This window comes from Pleurodeles waltl, chromosome 3_1, assembly GCF_031143425.1.
Source record: "Pleurodeles waltl isolate 20211129_DDA chromosome 3_1, aPleWal1.hap1.20221129, whole genome shotgun sequence".
In the NCBI taxonomy this organism is placed as follows: domain Eukaryota; kingdom Metazoa; phylum Chordata; class Amphibia; order Caudata; family Salamandridae; genus Pleurodeles; species Pleurodeles waltl.
In genome coordinates, this window is record NC_090440.1 from 398,658,370 (window position 1) to 398,679,328 (window position 20,959).

At 43.6% G+C, this 20,959-nt stretch overlaps 1 protein-coding gene across 8 annotated transcripts in view; it reads right to left on the reverse strand.

Annotated features, from left to right (window-relative positions):
- The window catches only part of TP53BP1 (tumor protein p53 binding protein 1), an 848,450-nt gene that overhangs the window by 6,563 nt on the left and 820,928 nt on the right, over positions 1-20,959 (reverse strand). For 7 of the 8 annotated variants that reach the window (XM_069222604.1, XM_069222600.1, XM_069222601.1 and 4 more), the window contains 3 exons: positions 10,598-10,692; positions 9,197-9,396; positions 5,860-6,005 (listed from right to left, as the gene is read on the reverse strand). In XM_069222604.1, the coding sequence (XP_069078705.1) occupies positions 5,860-6,005; positions 9,197-9,396; positions 10,598-10,692 (441 nt within the window). Of the gene's footprint in view, positions 1-5,771; positions 6,006-9,196; positions 9,397-10,597; positions 10,693-20,959 lie in introns of all 8 variants that reach the window. The other variant, XM_069222602.1, reaches the window with a different exon arrangement.

The following is a 20,959-nucleotide window of genomic DNA, read 5'->3' on the forward strand; positions in this document are numbered from 1 at the left end:
TCACAGCCCAGTCATCCTCTTGTAGTGACTACCCGAAGTATTCACTGTCTACATCGTCCACATTATTCTTCATTTTGTTTAGCACCCTAAAATAATACCACACTAGATATATATCATCACCTACAGTACTACCAAAATATTCTCAATTTTAAATATGTCAAATAACATATCAGGAAGAGTAACAAATAACTCAACAGTCCAATGTTCAATCTAACTTCATGAAAAAAGGAGGAGGAGTAATCCTTAATGAACAAGTTACTTACCATTTGTAACACTTTTTGTGGTGGAGACTCTAATTAGCTGCAGATTCCTCACCTTTTGAATAGTCCCAAGGCGTTAGACTGGAAACTTTTCAGCAGTACCTTTGCATGGCAGTAGGTGGCGCCATACAGCTCCTCACTGACACTGTTCTGCTCTGGAAAAGATGTGCGGAGCCAATATAGGCGCCACTCTTGTGCGCTGAAGTCAGATGTATTTAAGGCAATCTGTGCCCCCTGAGGCAGTGCCCTAATAGCAAAATACTTGTGAGCAAGGTGCAGATTCTTAGACTTACGATGTTATAAAGATATAGAGTTCAATCGCAGAAAAGAGTGATGGGATAGTCTGTAAAGAATCTGGGGTTAGACAGAGTCTTTGCCAGGAAAGGCGTTACCAAAGGTAAGTAACTTGTTTTTTTAATAGAGACTTCTAACCACGACTTTCACCTTTTGAATAGCTATCAGAGCAATACCTATTTGGAGATGGGTCTGTGAGTGGACTCAAAGCAGAAGGTCCTACATGGGTGATATGCCCCTCTAAGCAAACCTGACTATCAAGACAGCAGTGTTTTGTGAATGTACAGAGTGAGGCCCAGGTAGCTGCCCGGCAAAGTCCAAGGCAAGAATTCTGCGTGCCAACTTGGTGGTAACAGCTTTGGCTCTAGAAGGATGAGCTTGCACTTATTGTTGAGGCTGGTTTTTGGCCAATGTGTAGCAAAACACAATTCAGATGAAGATGGTTCTTTTCTGCAAGGCTTTGCCTTTTTTCGCTCTAGCAAATAACATAAAAAGCTGATCGTCCACCCGGTCTTCTCTGGTATAATGATGTGCAAGCTCAGTGCTCATTTGGGCTCAAAGCGGTGAAGGCTCTTCTCCCCCTTTGAGGGTAAGAGGGAGCAAAAAACACTGACAATGTGATATGGTGGCCAACGTGGAATTGCATAACAACTTTCGGCATGAAGTTCTGCAGAACCAGTTTGTCTGGGAAGAAAGAGGTGTATGGTGGGATGACACAGAGCTGGAAGCTCTCTCACTCAATGTGCTACAAGGAACACGGTCTTACGAGTGAGAAGCCGCAAGATATACCTATAAAGCAGCTTAAAGGAAGTGCACAGTAAATACGTGAGGACCAAGTTAAGGTTCTATTGCAGCATGACAATGGTATAGGGAGAAAACCAATGTTGGAAACCGTTAAAAAAAAAGCATCAGAACCAGTGATTCAAATAATGTGGTGGTGTTGTCTGTGAGCACCTGAACCAGCCTCACTTTGGTGGATCGAAAGAAGGCTTTCAACACCACGCAGATATCCCTGTCAGAAGTGTTTCACACCGAGCTGATGTCCCTACCAGAAGGTTGATATGACCCCTGGACTCTACTGGAGACCAGAGGCCTCTGATCTCCACTTCTCCCACATGGCCACCCCAACTCCAAAGCAATGCATCGGTCACCATTGTCAGCTCTGTGCAGGGAAGGGAGAGGGGTCTGCAGCTGACCCAATCGCGGTCCAGCAACCACCACTGCAGATCTCTTGTAGTCTCCGACAGAATCTGAACGTGATCGCAGAGGTCCTCTTGATGTTGGGCCCACTTAGACTTCAGCTCCCACTGCAAAGCCCAATATGCCACCTGGCTTGCACCACGACCTAGGATGCTAGAGGCCATCAGTCCCAGCAGCTTCAGTCAACCTCACTGAAATTCAGGCATAGGTTGAAAGTTCAGGATCATAGCCTGAATGTCCTGGATTCTCTTTCCTGGGGAAAAAGCATGAAGCTGGACCGTGTCCAGAATGGCGCAGGTTAAGGGAAGCATCTAAGAAGTAAAATGGTGTATGAAAATAGGCGTCCTGCAGGTCTAACACAACCATCCAGTCCCCAGGGTTGAGGGCAGAGATACAAGGGACTCTGTGGATGTGTGCCCCAGCTGAAGGACTTCTGTGAGAAGCTTGGACTTTACCTCCAAAGGTGGAAGATGCTGGACTTTGCCGCCATGCACATTATCATGGAATAAGAAGCACTATCCTCACTAGGAGGACCAGGAGTTGAGCGGTGGGGGAATCCGTGAATCAGGGGCGGTATCAAGGACACTAGAATCGTGTAAGATGTCATACTAAATGTCTCCATGACATGACTGGTCAATCACATCCTCTGCACTGTTACTGTTGTCTGAATCTGTGCCATAAAAGGGAATGCAGAATATGTTTTCTCCCTTGTAAAGGCAAGAGGTGGAGGAAGCGGTGCCTGGGCAGAGGCCATGCATGACCTTGGTTGAGGCTGAACCAGAGCCACTTTGGAGTCAAGAGAGTTACAAAAGGTACCTTGTCTTCCGGCATCAATGGATTTGGCATCGAAGTTCGGAGAACTGACGTGGATGTCAGTGGCAGAGGTGGAGTCAGGTCTAGAGGCAGCCTTTAAGTGGGCTCGGGTCCAACTGGCGCCAAGAGTGAACCAACCAACTCTATTCCAGATAGAGGGCCTCTCAGCCCCATGGGGAAGAAGGCATGCCAGAGGTAGTTGGCAAGGATCCAAACAGCTGGAGCACGGCCATGCAGAACTCTTCCATCTGTTTTGGCATGGCGAATGGCTCCAGAAACTTAGGTTGTGCCTGAATAAATTGCAGGATATGCTATGACGTCATTCAACTTTAAGTGCAAGATTGAGTAGTATGTGCCATGCAAACTCTGAAGAGTGAGAGTGGCAGGAAAGGGCAGAGTCCCACTGAGAGTTCCTGTTTTTTTTCTTCAACTTACCCAACAACTTTGATCAAGATGAGGAGTGACCCCTGGAATGACTCCTCCAACTTGCAGATCTGGAAAGAGACTGGGATTGAATTTTTGAGTTGGAGAGGTCCCATTGAGGTGTCTCTCGGTGCTTGGTGATCTGGTTTCACCTTGCAGTCTCAGATGTCAATCCCAATTTTACAATTGTAGGAGGTAAGAGGAATCTCAAAGAGATGAGAGGGAGCTCTGGATCTGTGGAAAGAAAGGAAGTGATGTCAGAGTGCTGGAGTGGTGCCTATGTAGGCGCCCCACATCATTTCCGGTGTGGAGCCATACGGTGCCACCTACCAGAACAAAGAGGTATTGCTGAAAAGTTTACAGATCCAGTCTGACATTTACTAAATATTCAAAAGATGAGGGATCTGCAGCTATCAGTCTCTATTGGAAGAGCCTGGGGCCAGAAGTAGGAAACTAGCAAATTGCGACTTGCAATTTGCGAGTCCATGCGACTCGCAAATTGCAAGTCGCAATTTGCTATGCAGAAAGGTGTCTCAGACACCTTCTGCGAGTCGCTATGGGGTCGCAAAGACCCACCTCATTAATATTAATGAGGTGGGTCGGAATTTGCGCCCCCATAGCGACTCTGGGCACTCACGGGGATGGAGGCCTGCTGGGAACAGCAGACCTCCATGTCCGTGACTGCTTTTAAATAAAGCAGTTTTTTTTTTCCCAAGTGTAGCCCGTTTTCCTTAAAGGAAAACGAGCTGCATTTAGAAAAAAAAAACGAAACCTTTAGTTTCGGATTTTTTCAGGGCAGGTAGTGGTCCCTTGGACCACTGCCTGCTCTGAAAAAATAATTTTGGGTCCAGTCACAAAGGGGAAGGGGTCCCTTGGGGACCCCTTCCCGTTTGCGAGTGGGTTACCATCCACTTCAAGTGGATGGTAACTGCGACTCCGCGTACGCGGTCGCAAATGGAATTGCATACCACTGCGACTCGCAAATAGGAAGGGAACACCCCTTCCTATTTGCGACTCGGAAATGCATTTTGCGAGTCGGTTCCGACTCACAAAATGCATTTCTGCATAGCAAACACGCATTTGCGAGTCGCAAACGGTGATTTTCGCCGTTTGCGAGTCGCAAACAGTTTGCTACATCTGGCCCCTGGTGCTTTAGCACATTTGTGAGAGTGGTTCAGTTGGAAATGGTCTTTTCGTATTTGCTGGAAATGTTGTCATCAACAGCATGACTATTTACGATCAATGTGAATGCATAAACAATAACTGTGAGGATGTTATTCTTGACATTGACCTTGAGAGTCATGATGTTGAAGAGTAGCCAGAGAGCAATCCTCTGACCTCAAACATGCCAGTGCCAATGCTATTTATGGCAATGTTGATGCTTTCATCATTGTTTTATTATGATGATTATGATTGTGGCGGCATTCTTTATCACTTGGTTTTCTCTCCCTGGATCTCCTCCTATGGGAGTCTTTGTCGGGAAGAGGCACACTTGTAGGAGGCTGTTTTTCTAGCCACCTTCTTTTTTCTTTTCTTCCTCTGCTTTCAAATTCGTTGTGCAATGGGGAAGGCAGATTGTACGCAGCTTCTGAGCATCAGTAACTCTTTTTCCTCCCACAGAAGGGACAGACAGTTTAAGAGCAGGGAGGTAATTGTGACTAAAGCACTTTGGCAAAATAACTGTTAGACTAGTGCATTTGATGGCAGATGTAACAAGACGTCAAGGGGAGCATTACAAAATAATATCCTGACAGGAAAAAAAGATTGTTAAGGTTTGAAATCCTCACAGGTGTCCTGAGATCCTTCTATTGTGAGTCAAAAAAAAGAACTGACTCTGGGAGGCAACTGCCAGTTCAAAGCGTTGTATAAACGGATGCCTCCAATATTCTTTATACCCTCATGTACACATTGTTTATAGTAATTATTGCATTTTGGGTCCTTCAATGCAACCCTGCGAAACCTATTTTTATTATTACTTTTTATACACATTCAGGTCATTCCTCTGATAGGCTTTTATTTCATGTTTCCATTATTTCATTCATGGACAGAGACATTATTTACTATTTCCATGGAAGAAAACTATTCAGAAAGCTATTCCAGGCTGCATAACGCAGTGGAGAATATAATAGCATTTATGACTATCAATGAAACTCCTATGATGCAGAACTGATTATGTTCAAAGCAGCAACTCTCCTAGGATAAACCTTTCAGTAACGGTCTGAATGGCTTCTTGGATGCGTAGCATTAAGTATTACATACACACATATGCATTCGTGAAAGTAGATAGGGAACAAAATGGTCAACAAAATACTGATAATGTATCCTTCCTCTTTAAACTTTTAAACTAAATTATTCTTATGTGTGCATGTTATTGTCTTCATCACTTATGACCGTTTGATATAGAGCCGGAAAAACGCGGTACCTGAATTACACAAATTCTCCTCTAATTATGACTTTTTTTTAAGGGTTGCAATGTTCTCCAGTTCTTCTTTTCATGTATTTACTTAAAGAAGTCTGCAATTAATTTTAGTTTCACATAATTATCTCTGAAGCTCCCTTTGTCCCATCTTCTCCTGACCCCGTTATTACTTGTACTCAAAGCCTCCAAGATGTACTTTCTAACATCTACAGAGAATGAAACGCAGGATCTCTGATTTTCCATGAACTGTTATACAGATACATATCACACTCCAACACTGTCCTGTTATGGATGGATTACGGCTTGAATATTGCTGCAGTATGGTTCCATAAGTGCAACAATTCCCAGGTCATTAAACGTACCATGGCTCTCTGGGTATGAACCACATAACCCAGTCTGTTGTCTGTACTATTTCTTTTTCTGCTTCAACTCTTTTCCATTTCCAGTTACCTTTATTTTGTTCACTTGAATTATGTTGTTTTACAGACATTGCTCCTCCAGTCATGAGGATTTCAGCCCACAGGTCCAGGAAGTTCTGCTGCTGGTCTGATACAATGAGAAACTTCAGACTGTTGAACGGGTTCAGACTTTCGTGCCTAAGTAATAAAGGACAAGGTTTTGTCACTTAAATAACTGTTAGGAGCAAAACATTCAACAGACCTTCTATGACTCACTTAACTGAGTATTCAAATACCAAACCTGTCTTCTATTATGAAAAATCACAAACACACTGTCTAAGAAATTCTGTACTACTTAACGCTAGTAATGTCTTCTATGAACCATATGTCTAAAAATATACGATTTAACTGGATGCATGAAGGTATCAGTGAAGGAAAAGTTAATTTTAAGCCTAGATTTTTAATGTGGTTGTTCACTCTGAACTCACAAAAGGCAGGATGTTTAACCCTCAAAATAGAAGCAGGAAATTACGACTACTGCAAAGTAGTGAAAACTTTGCGCCTTTAGAAGTATTTGAGACTGCACCACCCCATCATGCCTAGGACAGAGACCATTCAGCAGTTCATTTTTGGAGCACAAAAAAAACCACGGGGAGATGGGCAAAGCTTTTGATTAATTCAGAATGAATGTTCATACGATGAACTAGCCTACATAACCTTACCTACTTTACCCACAGTGTCTCGGATATTCATAAAAGGCAGAATACAGTAAGAAACAAACCAAACACCTAAAATGCACGAACGAATCTTTGACCAAACAGGTCGTGTGTCAAAGTTGAATTGCTAATGTATGTTCCCTTTAGTTGTCAAAATCGCAATAAGCTTTAATCAATTCATATTATTTACAGCTTACTGTGTAAAACATTGGTTGACAGATGGGGGCCAACTCAATATATAATGCTACTGACATACTGATCTCTATTATCATATTTAGGTAAAAGGATACCGTGTTGCTGGAAATAATGATTCTGGATAGACTGCATGTCTACATGATGCCTCTGGCAGATGTCATTCACTTCACAACACAGGCACAACACCTATGGCAATGACACACAACTGATATTGTTCCTCTTGGACAAAACACCCAGCACCAGGAACAAATTAAACGTGTACATGACCGAAGGGGCTACCTGGAAGACGTTCAACTGCCTCAAACTAAACACAGACAAGACGAAAGTGGTGATCTTTAGAAAAGATAACTAATTGTTCAACTCCGTTTGGTGGCCTTCAGACCTCGGACCTACTCCCATTTCCTTCACACAAGCAAGAAACCCTCTGGATCATTAACAACAGAAAGCTGGACTGGTCTGCCTAGGTCAGTGCCATTGCCTGCTTCCACATCCTGATAATGCTGAAAAAGATATTCAAGTGTCACCCAATCCACATAACATATCCTCGCACCTACATCGTCGTATTTTTGTCCTCAGAATGAGTAAAAACATGGGAATTAGATAACTGCTTTAAGCAGGTGGCATATGTCAGCTGAAAGGGACTGTGCCAGATGTAGGGAGATTTGAGGGAGGGCAGGATAGGCTGTGGGTTGGCGGGGGAAGCTTTCTGTTCTCCTCCATGCTATAAGTGGAATCGTACTGGAACTGGGAAAGGCTGGGCTATGCTTTCATCCGAGTCCAATAATTATTTTACTTAGCAGATTTTCGGATGGTTAAATAGCGCCTGATATTCATGCACCCTGAAAATCTGGGTGCAGGAAGACTGGACTTCTTGTAATTGGGCTAAGTAGGGTCCCATCCAAGGATACCGCCCCACGTGGCACATAATCGGGCCCAATGACCTTAAAATAAATATGGAATGAATACATGGAAATTGACCATTACAAATAATAAGTGAATCAAGCTTACTATGATGACCAGCTGTTGCTATATAAGCATGTATACCATTTTGGTGCTGAAAAAACTCACAGCTAAATGTGCCTAGAGCTAAATGTAATCTGCCCAATTTTAATAACTAACAATAGAGGTCAACAATAAGATACCATACAATTGGGAATTATGAATCTAGTATTTTTCTTGATAATTAATACATTCTATTAAGAACAAAAACTGTATACTAAAGTAGAGTGCTTGTTTCGACTTCTGCAAACCTGTACAAATATGCAGGACAGTGAAGTTAATCCGTCAGGAAACCACAAGCACACAAATGCAATATCAAATTATTTGAAAACTGGAACAATAATGTTCTTTCGCCATTATGGTTAGTGGACAAATTTCTGTACTGCATTATCTGAAAATGCACACACTGCTGCAGATAGGAAAATAAATGGACTGACGGCCACAATCACTGGAGACTGCAGCAGCATGAGCCCACCCGGTGGGCCACAGCTCCTATGCTGAGACTGGTACGGAACGACAGGGCAGGGCTAATACTTACAACCTTCTATCTTGCAAAGCCTGGAGGCGACCAAACAGGTACAGTTCCTTTCATTTTAAAGTTATTTCACTTACTCTTAAAAGGCAGAGTTGTAATGGTAGTGCTTAGGTTTTAGGGCACCCTTTATATCATGTCAGTGTTGTCTAATGTAGGTCCAGAAATATGACAGATTTTCAGGTTAAGCATCGACTATATGCATGAGCTCCTCAAGAATAATTTGTTTAATGGGGAAATCCTGAAAATATGGCATGCATCTGACACTCCAGGGTCTATTCCTGACATCACTGCTTTCTGTTACCCTTGTGCCACCAAATCTTTGTAGTCTTCTTCTTCTCCAAGATCCACTTCTAAACACAGGTGGTCCATTCTTTTCAGCAACGGGGTTCACAAAAGGATGCAGTGTCCCTACAATTGCCTCCAAATAGGGGAAATAGGTTCTTGACAACTATCTAATTCATTTTGAAAAGAAGATCTATTGTATGGAGACGAACACTTCAGGGCTCCAAGCAGAGTAACTCAGACACCTGCAAAGCACAATGTGGTCTCCTCTGGACCAACTTTTCCATTCTACGGAAGAGCACAGCAAAGGCGATGATGCACAATTTTTAACTTGGTAGTACTAATGTCCTTCGATTTGTGATTGAAATACTTTACTGTCTTGACGTTAAGCCTGAAACAACTTCATTTTCTATCTTAAAAGAAGAATTGTGGGGTCTGCAGCTTCAGTCTATTTACCTCATCCAGTTAAATCTGTTGAGAAGTTAAACAGATGCAGTCCAGCTACAGTTACAGTAATCTGTTAATTCGGTGGAAGTACCTCTTCTCTATTTCTGTGCAATTCTTTCTCTTTAACTTCAACAATAATTGTTCATTTTATCTCACAGCCTTATAGTCTTTGATCTATTAACACTTGATCCATTTATATTTGATATGAAACTTACCACTCTAGGATCCTATCTTCTTGAAGGCTGTAGCCAGCTGGAAGGAGATAGTTGCGGAAGTTCTGGAGCTGGTTTTCAAGGCAACAGTCATTAATCCACACATGCGATACACAAGGGATCCCACTGGCAAGGCACAAGAAGTACTTCCGTGTCCGACACTGCTCATCAGCAATCAAGAGACACTGGTAGGCTGCCTTGCACTTAATGGAAAGGAAAATATCATCAGAAAAGCAGGCAAAATAAATGTCAGTAAGGCAGACAGGGTGTAAAGAAAGCTGTCTCAACATTAAATGGGCGTAGTCAAAGTGATGGACACTTCTTGAGGGACCATGTTTACAGGAAGAGAAAAGAACATTAAATGTGTCAGGGCATAAGGGGCCACATGTATCAAACCTTTTTGCATTCGCAAACAGTGTGAATGCCGTTTGCTAATGCAAAAGAGCCTTTCAGTATGTATGAAAGCCATTGGCAATGCAACTTTAAGGAATCGCTAAAATAGCGATTCCTTAAAATTGCGAGCCCGTTTGAAGAATCGCAAATTGCGATTCTCTAAATAAGAAATCGCAAATAAGGAATCCTTATTTGCGATTTCTCAAGCACATGTATGAAGCTTTTCCTTAATGCGAATTGGGCATTAGGGAATCGCAACTACCACCATGTAAAACTTGGTGGTAACCATGTTCAAATTTTAAAAATGCATTAAAAATGCATTTTTAAAAATTGACATGTAATGCACACATGCCCCTATGGCATGTGTGCGCCATACATGTGCTAAAATATTTTTTGGGATGCAGCAGAGGGGGCCTTAGGCCCCCAGCACCCTGGGGTTTTGCATTTCCTAAACTGCAAATTCCAGTTAGGAATTCGCAATTTGGGAAATGCAAAAAAATCGCAAATATGGGCCTACAGGCGAATAGAGTCTGTATCGCAATTTGCGATTCGGTAATAGCATTTGCGATTTTTAAGAAATCGCTATTACCGAATCGCAAACATGATACATACCATTTTGCGAATCCGAAATAGCAGTTTCTTAAAAATCGTTATTACTGATTCGCAAAAGGGTTATATGATACATCTGGCCCATGATGACATTTAGTCACAGCACAATTGGGATGTTTGGCGTGTTTGCTGAAACTGTGTAGGCGTTTTTTAAACCATATTTTAATATGTAGGAAGCCATGCCACGTGTAATAGGTTTGACAATTTGTATATACTATATCTAAAGATAATAAGATAAAGATCTCTGTGATTCCAATAGGATCATACCACACTTTCACAAATGCTAGACTAGCAAGAGCTTTTAAAATGGCTAGGCCATATGCATAGATCCATTTACGACATGTCCCGCATAGAAATGACATCTTAACAGAAAGACTTCACACCATAAGGCAATAGCCTCACCTGGGCTTCATTATAATCTTCTAGAATGTATCCTCCTCCAGCCCGAATTTGGGATTCTGTGTACTGCTTATCATAAGGAACAGTGTCCAAAAGCTCTGCAACAGAAAGAGGAAGCAGCTAAGTAAGCTCTGGGTCTACAGAGAGCCGTTTCAATTTAAAGGGCTTAAATCCACTGGGATGATATATATTGAACCCTGTATCCATACGTATTATCATCAAACGGATTTTCCAGTCTTAAGAAAGTGCAGCAAGACCATAAGCTGCAAAGACCAAGATATGGACATGTTTGCAATAGCAGTTAGACAAACTCACACTGTCTTGTGAAACATATCAACGACCATCACAAGCCCCTGTACTTTTCTCATCATCTTCAGCACCAGCAAACTTACCAAATATGAGTCCAACAGCAGAACTTAATTGAACACTTCAAAGCATACATCATGAAACGTACATAGTGATTGAAATGTGATTTGACATGGTCTTGTTTGAAGGGCCAACACTGCCAGTGAGTAGAGGCAGGGCGCATACTGGCACCCCTCTTTTTCTATTTATATCCACGACTTACCTAATGAACGGTTATGTATTCCAATCTTTCCACCAAGGACAGATAATCATGATAGGCCCGTACAAAGTGTGCAGATGATTAGGTTTTAATAGATTTGACTCCAATATGTCTGCAGATGAGTCTGAATAAAGTTGAGGAATATTCTAATGGTATTTTGAAAAACACTAAACCTAAACTGGTGATCACGTCAAAGAGCAGAAACAAACGTACATTTATTTTATATTTGAATAATGTTTGCAAAGAGAGAGTAAATGTAGTTAGTTATCTTGTAAATCTTCTCCGAACCTTAAAGGTGGATATCAGAGTGGACCAGTAAACCTGGAAACTTGCGTGTGGAATGGGTTAAATCTTTTCTTTATAACGACAAATAAAAGATTAACCAACCCACTAAGACAGGTATATGAGGTTTCTTTGCTGCTTAGATTATTTATATATGGAAGAACCATAAATATAACAGCACCGGAAGGACTGTTTACAGAGATGGTTTCTAGCTGTTCATTGTAGGACATCGCTAGAGACGCTGAAGTAAGACTTGGGAGTGGAGGGAATAAAGTCAGGGCAAGGGGAGATTTCATGATTTCCAGCAGTTCATTTTAAGACATCTACAGAGGCGATGGGGTCTGATTTGGGAGTGGTGGGAGTAAAATAAAGGGCAATGTGAGATTTCATTAGACAACGGTTTACCCTTGATTTAGGCGCGAGAGGAGCAGTTGCAGAAACGGTCTATAAAATAATGAATGATGATATCATTATTCAATATAAATCAAGCCAAAATGATACATTATCCATGAATACCATGGAAATACCTCAAGAACACCTACATATTGAGAAATCAAAGGACGTTTCAAAGCAACTTGGAAATAACAATAACAAATCAGTTTTACTTCTGTTCAGTGTCACTGCATGAAAATTAAAGTTTGGTTCCTTAATATGAGTCACTTAGTGAGTTTAAATATCAGGTGTACATGACAATTAATACTGTCACAAGAGTAAGATTTAGTTTTTACATAGACCTGCACATTTGGGCTACCATTACATATAATATCATGGAGCTGAGATAACATACAACTTGAGGAACATATTCTTAACTTTTTTATACTGCGTGCAATAGATAAAACAATTGTAAACATACTGTGTTAGAAAAATGTTTGTTTTCATTCACCATGAATATATATATTTTTTGTTTTGAAAGAAAAGATCTGCTACGTGTGCAACAAAACGAAAATTACTTTTTTATGTTTCAATTATTTTTTTTAATTGCATTTGAAAACGATGCACACAATACCAAGCTAATTTATCAATAAATTGGTCACCCAATGATAATCGCTGTCTACCACCGAAGTGATATCTTCCTTGGCCAAAATCCACCACAGTCTGTTGTACCAGTCTCTTGTGGAGAGAACAACCATCAATTTACCCAGCATACCGATATTACAGTGTCTTGCGGCCAGTGACAACCATCTTTGCGTTCCCGTATTTCTCTATCGAAGACTGGGCAGCCATCCAGCAGAATGTTGACTGAGGACTTCAGCACGGATTAGCTCAATCAATCAATCAATCGCATTTATAAAGCGCGCTACTCACCCGTAAGGGTCTCAAGGCGCTGGGGGGGGGTCAGTGCTCGAAGAGCCAGGTCTTGAGCTGCCTTCTGAAGGGGAGGTGGTCTTGTATGGCGCGAAGGTGGCTGGGAAGAGAGTTCCAGGTTTTCGCTGCTAGGTAAGAGAAAGACCTGCCTCCGGCGGTGGCTTTGCGAATGCGAGGTACGCCTGCCAGGGCTTGTCCGGTCGAGCGTAGGGTGCGAGGAGGAGTGTAGAAGGAGACGCAGTGGTTGATGAGTTTTGGTCCGAGGTTGTGCAGGGCTTTGTGTGCGTGGGTGAGGAGTCTGAAGGTGATCCTCTTGTTGATTGGGAGCCAGTGGAGTTCTTTCAGGTGTCCGGAGATGTGGTGGTGGCGGGGTATGTTCAGGATGAGGCGTGCAGCCGCGTTCTGGATTCGTTGAAGTTTCCTCTGCAGCCTGGTGGCGATGCCGGCGTACAGAGTGTTCCCATAGTCCAAGCGACTGGTGACGAGGGCGTGGGTGACGGTCTTCCTGGTATCGGGGGGGATCCAGCGGAAGATCTTGCGGAGCATGCGGAGAGTGTTGAAGCATGCCGAGGTCACCGCGTTGACCTGTCTGGTCATGGAGAGGGACGAGTCCAGAATGAAGCCGAGGTTGCGAGCGTGGTCGGTGGGTTGGGGAGTGCTACCTAGGGGCGGGGGGCCACCAGGAGTCGTCCCAGGCGGTGGGTGTAGGGCCAAGGATGAGGACCTCCGTCTTCTCTGTGTTCAGTTTAAGCCGGCTGTCTGTCATCCACTTCGCCACTTCCTTCATGCCTTCGTGTAGTCTGGTTCTTGCTGAGGTGGGGTTGTTGGTGAGGGATAGGATGAGCTGGGTGTCGTCTGCGTAGGATATGAGGTCGAGTCCGTGTTTACGTGCGATGTTCGCCAGGGGGGTCATGTAGATGTTGAAGAGGGTGGGGCTGATGATTTCCGTAGCTGTGGATCTGAAAGGGGGGAGGCGGACTCCCTGGGTTCTTCCGGAGAGGAAGGAGATGATCCATTCCAAGGCCTTGCCTCTGATGCCGGCGTTGCTGAGGCGACGTATCAGGGTATGGTGGCAGACCGTGTCGAATGCTGCAGAGAGGTCCAGGAGTATGAGGGCCACGGTTTCTCCTTTGTCGGTCAGGGATCTGATGTCGTCCGTGGCTGCGATGAGGGCGGTCTCGGTGCTGTGGTTAGCTATGAAGCCGAACTGTGAGGGGTTGAGTGAGTCGTTGGTTTCCAGGGCGGTGGTGAGTTGAGCGTTGACGATTTTCTCAATCACTTTGGCGGGGAACGGTAGGAGCGAGATGGGCCGGAAGTTTTTGAGGTCGGTGGGGTCTGCTGTTGGTTTCTTTAGGAGGGCGTTCAGTTCGGCGTGTTTCCATCAATCTCATCAATTTCATTCAGGATATTTTAACATCGTCACCATTGGACAGCCCCACTGCATATGTTGCATCTCACCTAGCTGGTTACACCTTCTTTTTCAAAGGTTTGAAGTGTTTTAATTTGTCGAGTGGAGCCTGTGTGGGGTAAGATGCCAAAGTAGAATTTTACTAGCCGCTTTCCATTCCTGTAAACTTGTGATTCCTCTGTATGTGTTGCTGAAGAAAGTGTGCTATTGTTTTGGTGAAAATTAGGTATTTTGCTAGTAGTTTGTATATCTGAGAGATCACATGGGTGTCAACAGTTATTGTCCTCAGTAGCTTTTAATCGTCCTTCAGTGGGCGGCTAGGAGTCTCTTTAATCCAAGCATCTTCAACGAGTAGGTCGTGAGCTACAAGTAGCTGTCCAGGTACCTGGAAGTAGCTCTCCAACGTCCAACCCCACTGCTAAATTAGAAGTTTTTCTTTGGTTGAATTCATATACATACACACAATTTTAGAGCATAGTTGAGACAAAAATGTTTTTCATTTCAGAACTGCTATTTAAAGAAAATTATCTAAAATATATTTAAAACTAATTTGTGAGTGATAAATAATGTGGAATTGAGAAGACTTTTTACAAATGTTTTTACCTTGGTGCTAGAGGCACTGAAGCTATATTTGTTGTTTATTAGCTATGTAGAGGCATTACATATTGTAAAACTCTTTTGTACATAGATGTTGGCAGCCATGCGTGATGCACTGAGGTGATCGTGGGTAGTAGTCTTGCATATGGTGGCCACTAATTAATTTTGTTTGATGTAGTCACTATTATAACACTGATATTATTAGTAGCTCTTGATGTGTTCCATTGAACATAAGTAGTTCTCATTACAGAAAAGGTTGGAGAGCCCTGCTTTAATCTCTTTCAGCACAACTCAGTGTCAAATCTGAGTGCACTAATAGGGTTAATTTTCTCCCAAAACAAAATCTCTCTTTACCTCTTTTCAAAGGATTTTATTTCGGAACGACTGGACATATCAACTATTCGAATGCACCCTGCCTCTCCCCACTGCCTGAAGGCCCCTGTCCACAACAAGGTTAAAGCCCGGATTCCCGAGCAGAGGCTTTAAGGGGCCTGGATGTTTTGTGAGCCCTAGCTGTTCTTCTATTGCTTTCCATATTTGTAATGTTATCTTGGTTTAGGGAGAATGTGTGAAGCTGGTAGCCCTACATTTTGATCTGTGCCACTGGGTTTCCCAGGAACCCCCCCTCCCCGCCGAATGGTGGTCAATAAAGCAATATTGGTGCTCTGATTTCGACCTAGATCATTCCAAAAAGAAGCCCATTTAGCTTGCTTGATAACAGACCTCAAAGCCCAGGGTCCCCAGCTACCCATTTGTCAGGGGCTAATAGGTATGTTTTTCTGGAATTTTTTATTTTTTGCCTCTGTTTATATATTATTGTTGTGTATATTTTAAAGTCTATTTTCAGAAAAGAAATCAACATGTAGAAGCTGCAGTGTTCTTTCCCTTTCTAAGACGAACCAACACCCTCACATCGGTCACAGATGGCATAACCATCTCTCCTGATGCTATATCATTAAAGACTTTAGTCACTACTGGAAGCAGACTAAGCCAGAGCTTCCACTCAAAGGTTGGTGTGAACCAGTTGGGGCCCAGAGTCTTGGAGGACGTAAGATCACTGATGGTCAAGATAATTTCTTACTAGGCTATGAGGGCTTCTAGAGTCTACGTGATCCAAGATCATTTGTGGAGTTGGGTTCCCAGTATATATCACCCAACAGAGTCTGTCACTTAAACTGTACAGAGGGAGAGACTGAATCATGCAAATGTTTCTTGCTTGTCTTGTTTGTCCGTTCTAAGGGCACCATCTGGGGATCTGATAGCTAAAATGTAAGGTTGGATGTGTTTTTTTCTGTAGTTTAACTGCTAGCAATTGCCTTGCCTTTTTGCCCCCTTTGTAATACTTTTATTATGAATATTCACCTTTGTTGATTTCAGTCAGACTTGAACCAAACATGGATTTTGTGGCACCATCTCTTTTGCGAGAGAATCGGCAATCTTGGGTTGGGCACCTTGTGCCCGGCTGCTATCCCTCCAATTGTTGCCAGAATGCAGTATTACATCACCTATTACATCTCACCAGCTGTAGGATGCCCCAGCTGGACCCTGTCCATGTCATTTGGAGATGTGGACAGGCGGATAATCGCTGATTGTTAAGTGGGCCCAGTGCAGAGCACAGATTCCAGTCTCATTGCTCTGCTGTCTTGACCATGCCCCCGAAAGTGACTTTTTACGATTTATAAGTTTTGTTTTATAATCCCTTTAGATAATTATAATTAACTAATTGAGCTGTGACTGTTAACTAAATGTTATGTTAGTTTGCACTGAAAGCTTTTCATTCAGTCAGTAGTGTCTAGGCCACCAGGAGTATGTATTTTAGAGCATCCTGGCAGTATAATAAGCAAACTGCATTGATGGATCTAAGGACCTCGCTAGATGATGAAGGCATTCTTTTTCCGAAAGCAGCAATTCTTTTGGATCCCATATTCAAGGGATTGGTTGGAAAAGAATACCAACTGATCTTACTTGCTAAGGTCTGAACAATGAGGCTCTCTGATGTAAGGTGTACAGAGTAGGAAAGTATCATCTTTTGGCATGGTTACCCGCACTTTTTGCCTGCAGTAAGATTGCTGGCTTGGCAGTTTGGGCTGGACTGTTCCCATGAGGGACAGGGTCAAGACTGATTTGCATATGACTGGGTCCAAATTGGGGTGGCATGGTGAGCAAAAGAAGATGGATTAAACCCAGATCCGTGACTGGGCGTGAGTGTTTGCATTGTTCAGCACTCCGTCCATCATCCTTTTGTGTTGCTAAAGATGCCCCAAGTGGGAAGGGTATGCCCAGGCGTGGATCCCTTGCTCACTGTGCCACTGGATTCAAGCTAGCCTGGCTGATGAAGGGTGAAACACTGAAACTGGTCCCAGGATGCTTGTTTCCGGTCCAGTGAGGACCTGGGTTGGCAGTTCGGGCTGGACTGTTCCCATGAGGGACAGGGTCAAGACTGATTTGCATATGGCTGGGTCCAAACTGGGGTGGCATGGTGAGCAAAAGAACGATGGATTAAACCCAGATCTGTGACTGGGGGGGGTGAGTGTTTGCATTGTTCAGCACTCCGTCCATCATCCTTTTGTGTTGCGTAAGTATGCTTTGACTGTTGCCACTGTGATCCTGCTAACCAAGACCCTTGTGATTGTGTTCTCTCCCTCTAAATTTGGTTGCCTAGGACTTTGCACACCCCACAATTGGCATACCGGTGCCCTCATGTAAGTCCCTAGTATATGGTACTTTACGAACCCAGGGCATTGGGGGACCAGGGGTTCCCCATTGGCTGCAGCATGTATTGTGTCACACATGGGAGCCCATGCAAAATGTGTCTGCAGGGCTGCCATTGCAGCCTGCGTGAAAAGGTGCATGCACCCTTTCACTACAGGTCACTGCACCAGGTCACTGAAAGTCACCCTTATGGCAGGCTCTCCCAGCCCAGATGGCAGGGTGCAGGTACCTGTGTGTGAGGCCACCCCTTCATGAGCAGAGGTGCCCCTGCAACTTCAGCTCCATTGCACTAGACTTCGTAAATGCGGGAAGCCATTTTAGCCATGTACTGGACACTACTGGACAGCTACATAATGGCAACTCCAATTCTGGGCATGTTTGGTATCAAACATGTTGGAGTCATACCCCAATACTGTTGTCGGTATTGGTTGTATGATTCCATGTACTCTGGAAGCTTCTTAGAGGATCCCCCCCAAGTATTGCTCCTAATAGTCTTTCAAGGTTCTACAAGCAGCCTGCACTGCTGCCACCCTCCAGAAGGGTTTCTGCCCTCCCTCTGCTTGACCAGCTCGAGCAGGAGAAAGCAGAACAAAGGATATCCTGTGGAAGAGGGAGGCAACACCCTCTCCCCATGGAAATAGGTGTGACATGGCTTGGGAGGGGTAGCCTCCCGAAGACACCGGTATGCTTTGAAAGGCAAATTTGATGCCCTCCTTACATAAACCGGTTTGCCCCAGTCCCTGCTCTGGGACGAATCTGGACAAAGGAAAGGGGAGTGACCACTCCCCTGTCCATCAGCACCCCACGGGTGGTGCCCAGAGCTCCTCCAGGTGGCCACTTGGTTCTGCCATCTTGAATCCAAGCTGTGCAAAGGCCCCTAGAAGCATCTGAGTGGCTAGGTGAGGCAGGTGACGTCACAGCCTCCTCTTGACAGGTGGTCACCTTGCAGGTGGCCAATCCCCCTTCTAGGGCTATTTAGTGTCACCCTCTTTGGGTGGGTCCTCAGATTCGACGTGCAAGATTCCAGCAGGACTCCTCTGCGTCGTTTACTTCATCTTCTGTCCACTGACACTGCAACTGGACCTTCCAGGAACGGACAATTTGCAACTTCAGTGTCGACCTCGCTCTGCAACATTGGTTCTCTGGTTTCTTCCACCAACTGCAACATTTCCCTGGCAGTGCATGCTCTAAGGGCGGCAAGGTTTCAGTCTGCACAGACACAAGAAGGAATCTCCCTTGGAGTAGAGTCATTCCCCTGCATCTGCAGGCACCAACTGCAATGAAGACTGGCTGCGTGGATCTGCTCTCCTCCAGAACTGCGTGGATCCTGCAGCACAGGAGGTGGTCTGAAGTGGTCCTCTTGGTCCTCTCTAGCAGCTGTCCAACTTAGGAGCCAGTAAGCCCTTGCCTCCCCTTGCAGAACAGTACCCCTGTGCACTGCGACTCTTGCAGCTACCAAGGCTTGTTTGCTCCTCCTCCAACTGATCTTCAGGCTCCGTGTAGCCTTGGTCCAAGCACTCCTTCCTGCAAAGCAGTCTCCTGCCTGCTGCTCCAACTTTTGCATTTGCCAAGGCTTTGTTGGTGGTTTTCTAGCACCACTAACCGACTACTTCTCGAGTGCCGACATGGAACATCACCTGCATCACTTCCGGGACTTCTCTTCATCTCCCGTGCTGCACTGCTGACCTTCTTCGTCCACTGTCGACCTGGTCCTGCATCGACATAAAGAGGGGTAGTGGCTCCTGCCACAACCATACACTCCATCACGAACTGGACTTGGTCCCCTTCCTTTGCAGGGCCTCTTCTGTCGGGACCCTCCTTTGGGTTCTTCCAGTTTTGGTTGGGTCTTGCAAAATCCTTTTGCTTATACAGAATCTTAGTATTTGTGTTACTATAATTAACTACCTTTATTTTTGTAACACTGTGTGGTTCTTTCATGTGTGATAGTACTGTGTGACTGTAGTGGTATTGCATAAGCTTTGCATGTCTCCTAGATAAGTCTTGGCTGCTCATCCACAGCTACCTCTAGAGAGCCTTGACTTCCTATACGCTGCCTACACTTCACTAATAGGGGATACCTGGGCCTGGTATAGGGTGATAACACCATAGGTGTCCACCACACATTAGACCAGCTTCCTTCATGTAGTTGGAAAGTTCAGATAACCAGAAATTGGTTTATGTTATGAGCCACAGATCAACTGACTGGCAGACACGAACATTGGTTCTATTGCATATTGGGCACACCGGTTGTGTTTACACACAGTTCAGCTTTTATTCAGCAGGTAACGTGAAATGTAATATGTGCTTCTTTAGAGTGTGACTGATACGGCAAGGTTATGATTCTCTTCTTTCTAGAGGTGTACAAGAGGAACTTTTTTTGTTTAAAGCATTTTGCGCTAGAGACGTCGGGCGTGGTGGTGTAAGGTCTTATTTTCAACCCTATAAAACTAATTGCATTCAGGTGAATTGGGGTTTGTTGGCCCTTTTTTATATTGATTAATTGCATTTGAGCCACTATCCCCAAGAGCCTCTAGTCTAGGCAGTATGTGTCTATGAACAGTGGTTTGGGCCGGGGCATTAAAACCTGCAGTCATCTTTGCTTATATTATTTTAGAAAAGGGTTAAAGTTTTTTTCCCACTTTTATTGTGTTATAAACCATGTGGTAGAATCAACATCATACAAGTTTTTGTAGAAGTCTTTGTGTCACAACTGGAGATACCAATACCAAATCAGCAAGGGCTACACAAGCTGTTCATTACATAAGGACATGGTTGGGTGAGAATGTTTGTGTGTCTGGGATTTATGCATGGATATAGTATCACAGATTGCATGAACAGGCTGGCATATCATAGCATGTTTTTGTTTATTGTTGAAGTCCCTTTTAGATGGGCATATAGTGCATGATGCTTGCACTTGAGCTGCTTAGCAGGCGGGGATATGGTGCATTGTGATTTTTGCTGCATGAGTAGTTTCTTTTTTGTAAGATATTTGATTAACACCACATTGGGTCTGGACCAGTTTGCAAATACAAATATTAAATTAGTTGTATTTTATAAGTTTGGTACAGGTGGGGTGTTTAATAAATATTTTTTGATTTCAGATTATGAGTATGAGGTGCTTCTCCTGAAAAAGGCACGTTTGTGCCGAAACACGCACCGTAAACGATAACCAATAATCAAGGATATTTAATTATTCCCCTAAGTTTATATTTCACAGGTTTATGTACGGGATTGTATTCCAATGAGTTGTAACCAATGAATTTCATAATTCCTGGATAGTGATAATTTATTTGTACTATATGTTTTACCTCAAGAGATAATATAGATTTAGTCATCTCTATAGATGGGCTAAGCACATGCAGTGTATGTTTGATGTTGCAATAAGTGACTACATTTGCAGGGTTCTTTTGACAATTGGGGAGTATATATATTTTGGTTGTTATTTATTTGTTCCATTGATGGGTTTATGGGGAAGTGAGTGAATGAGTGTATGTGG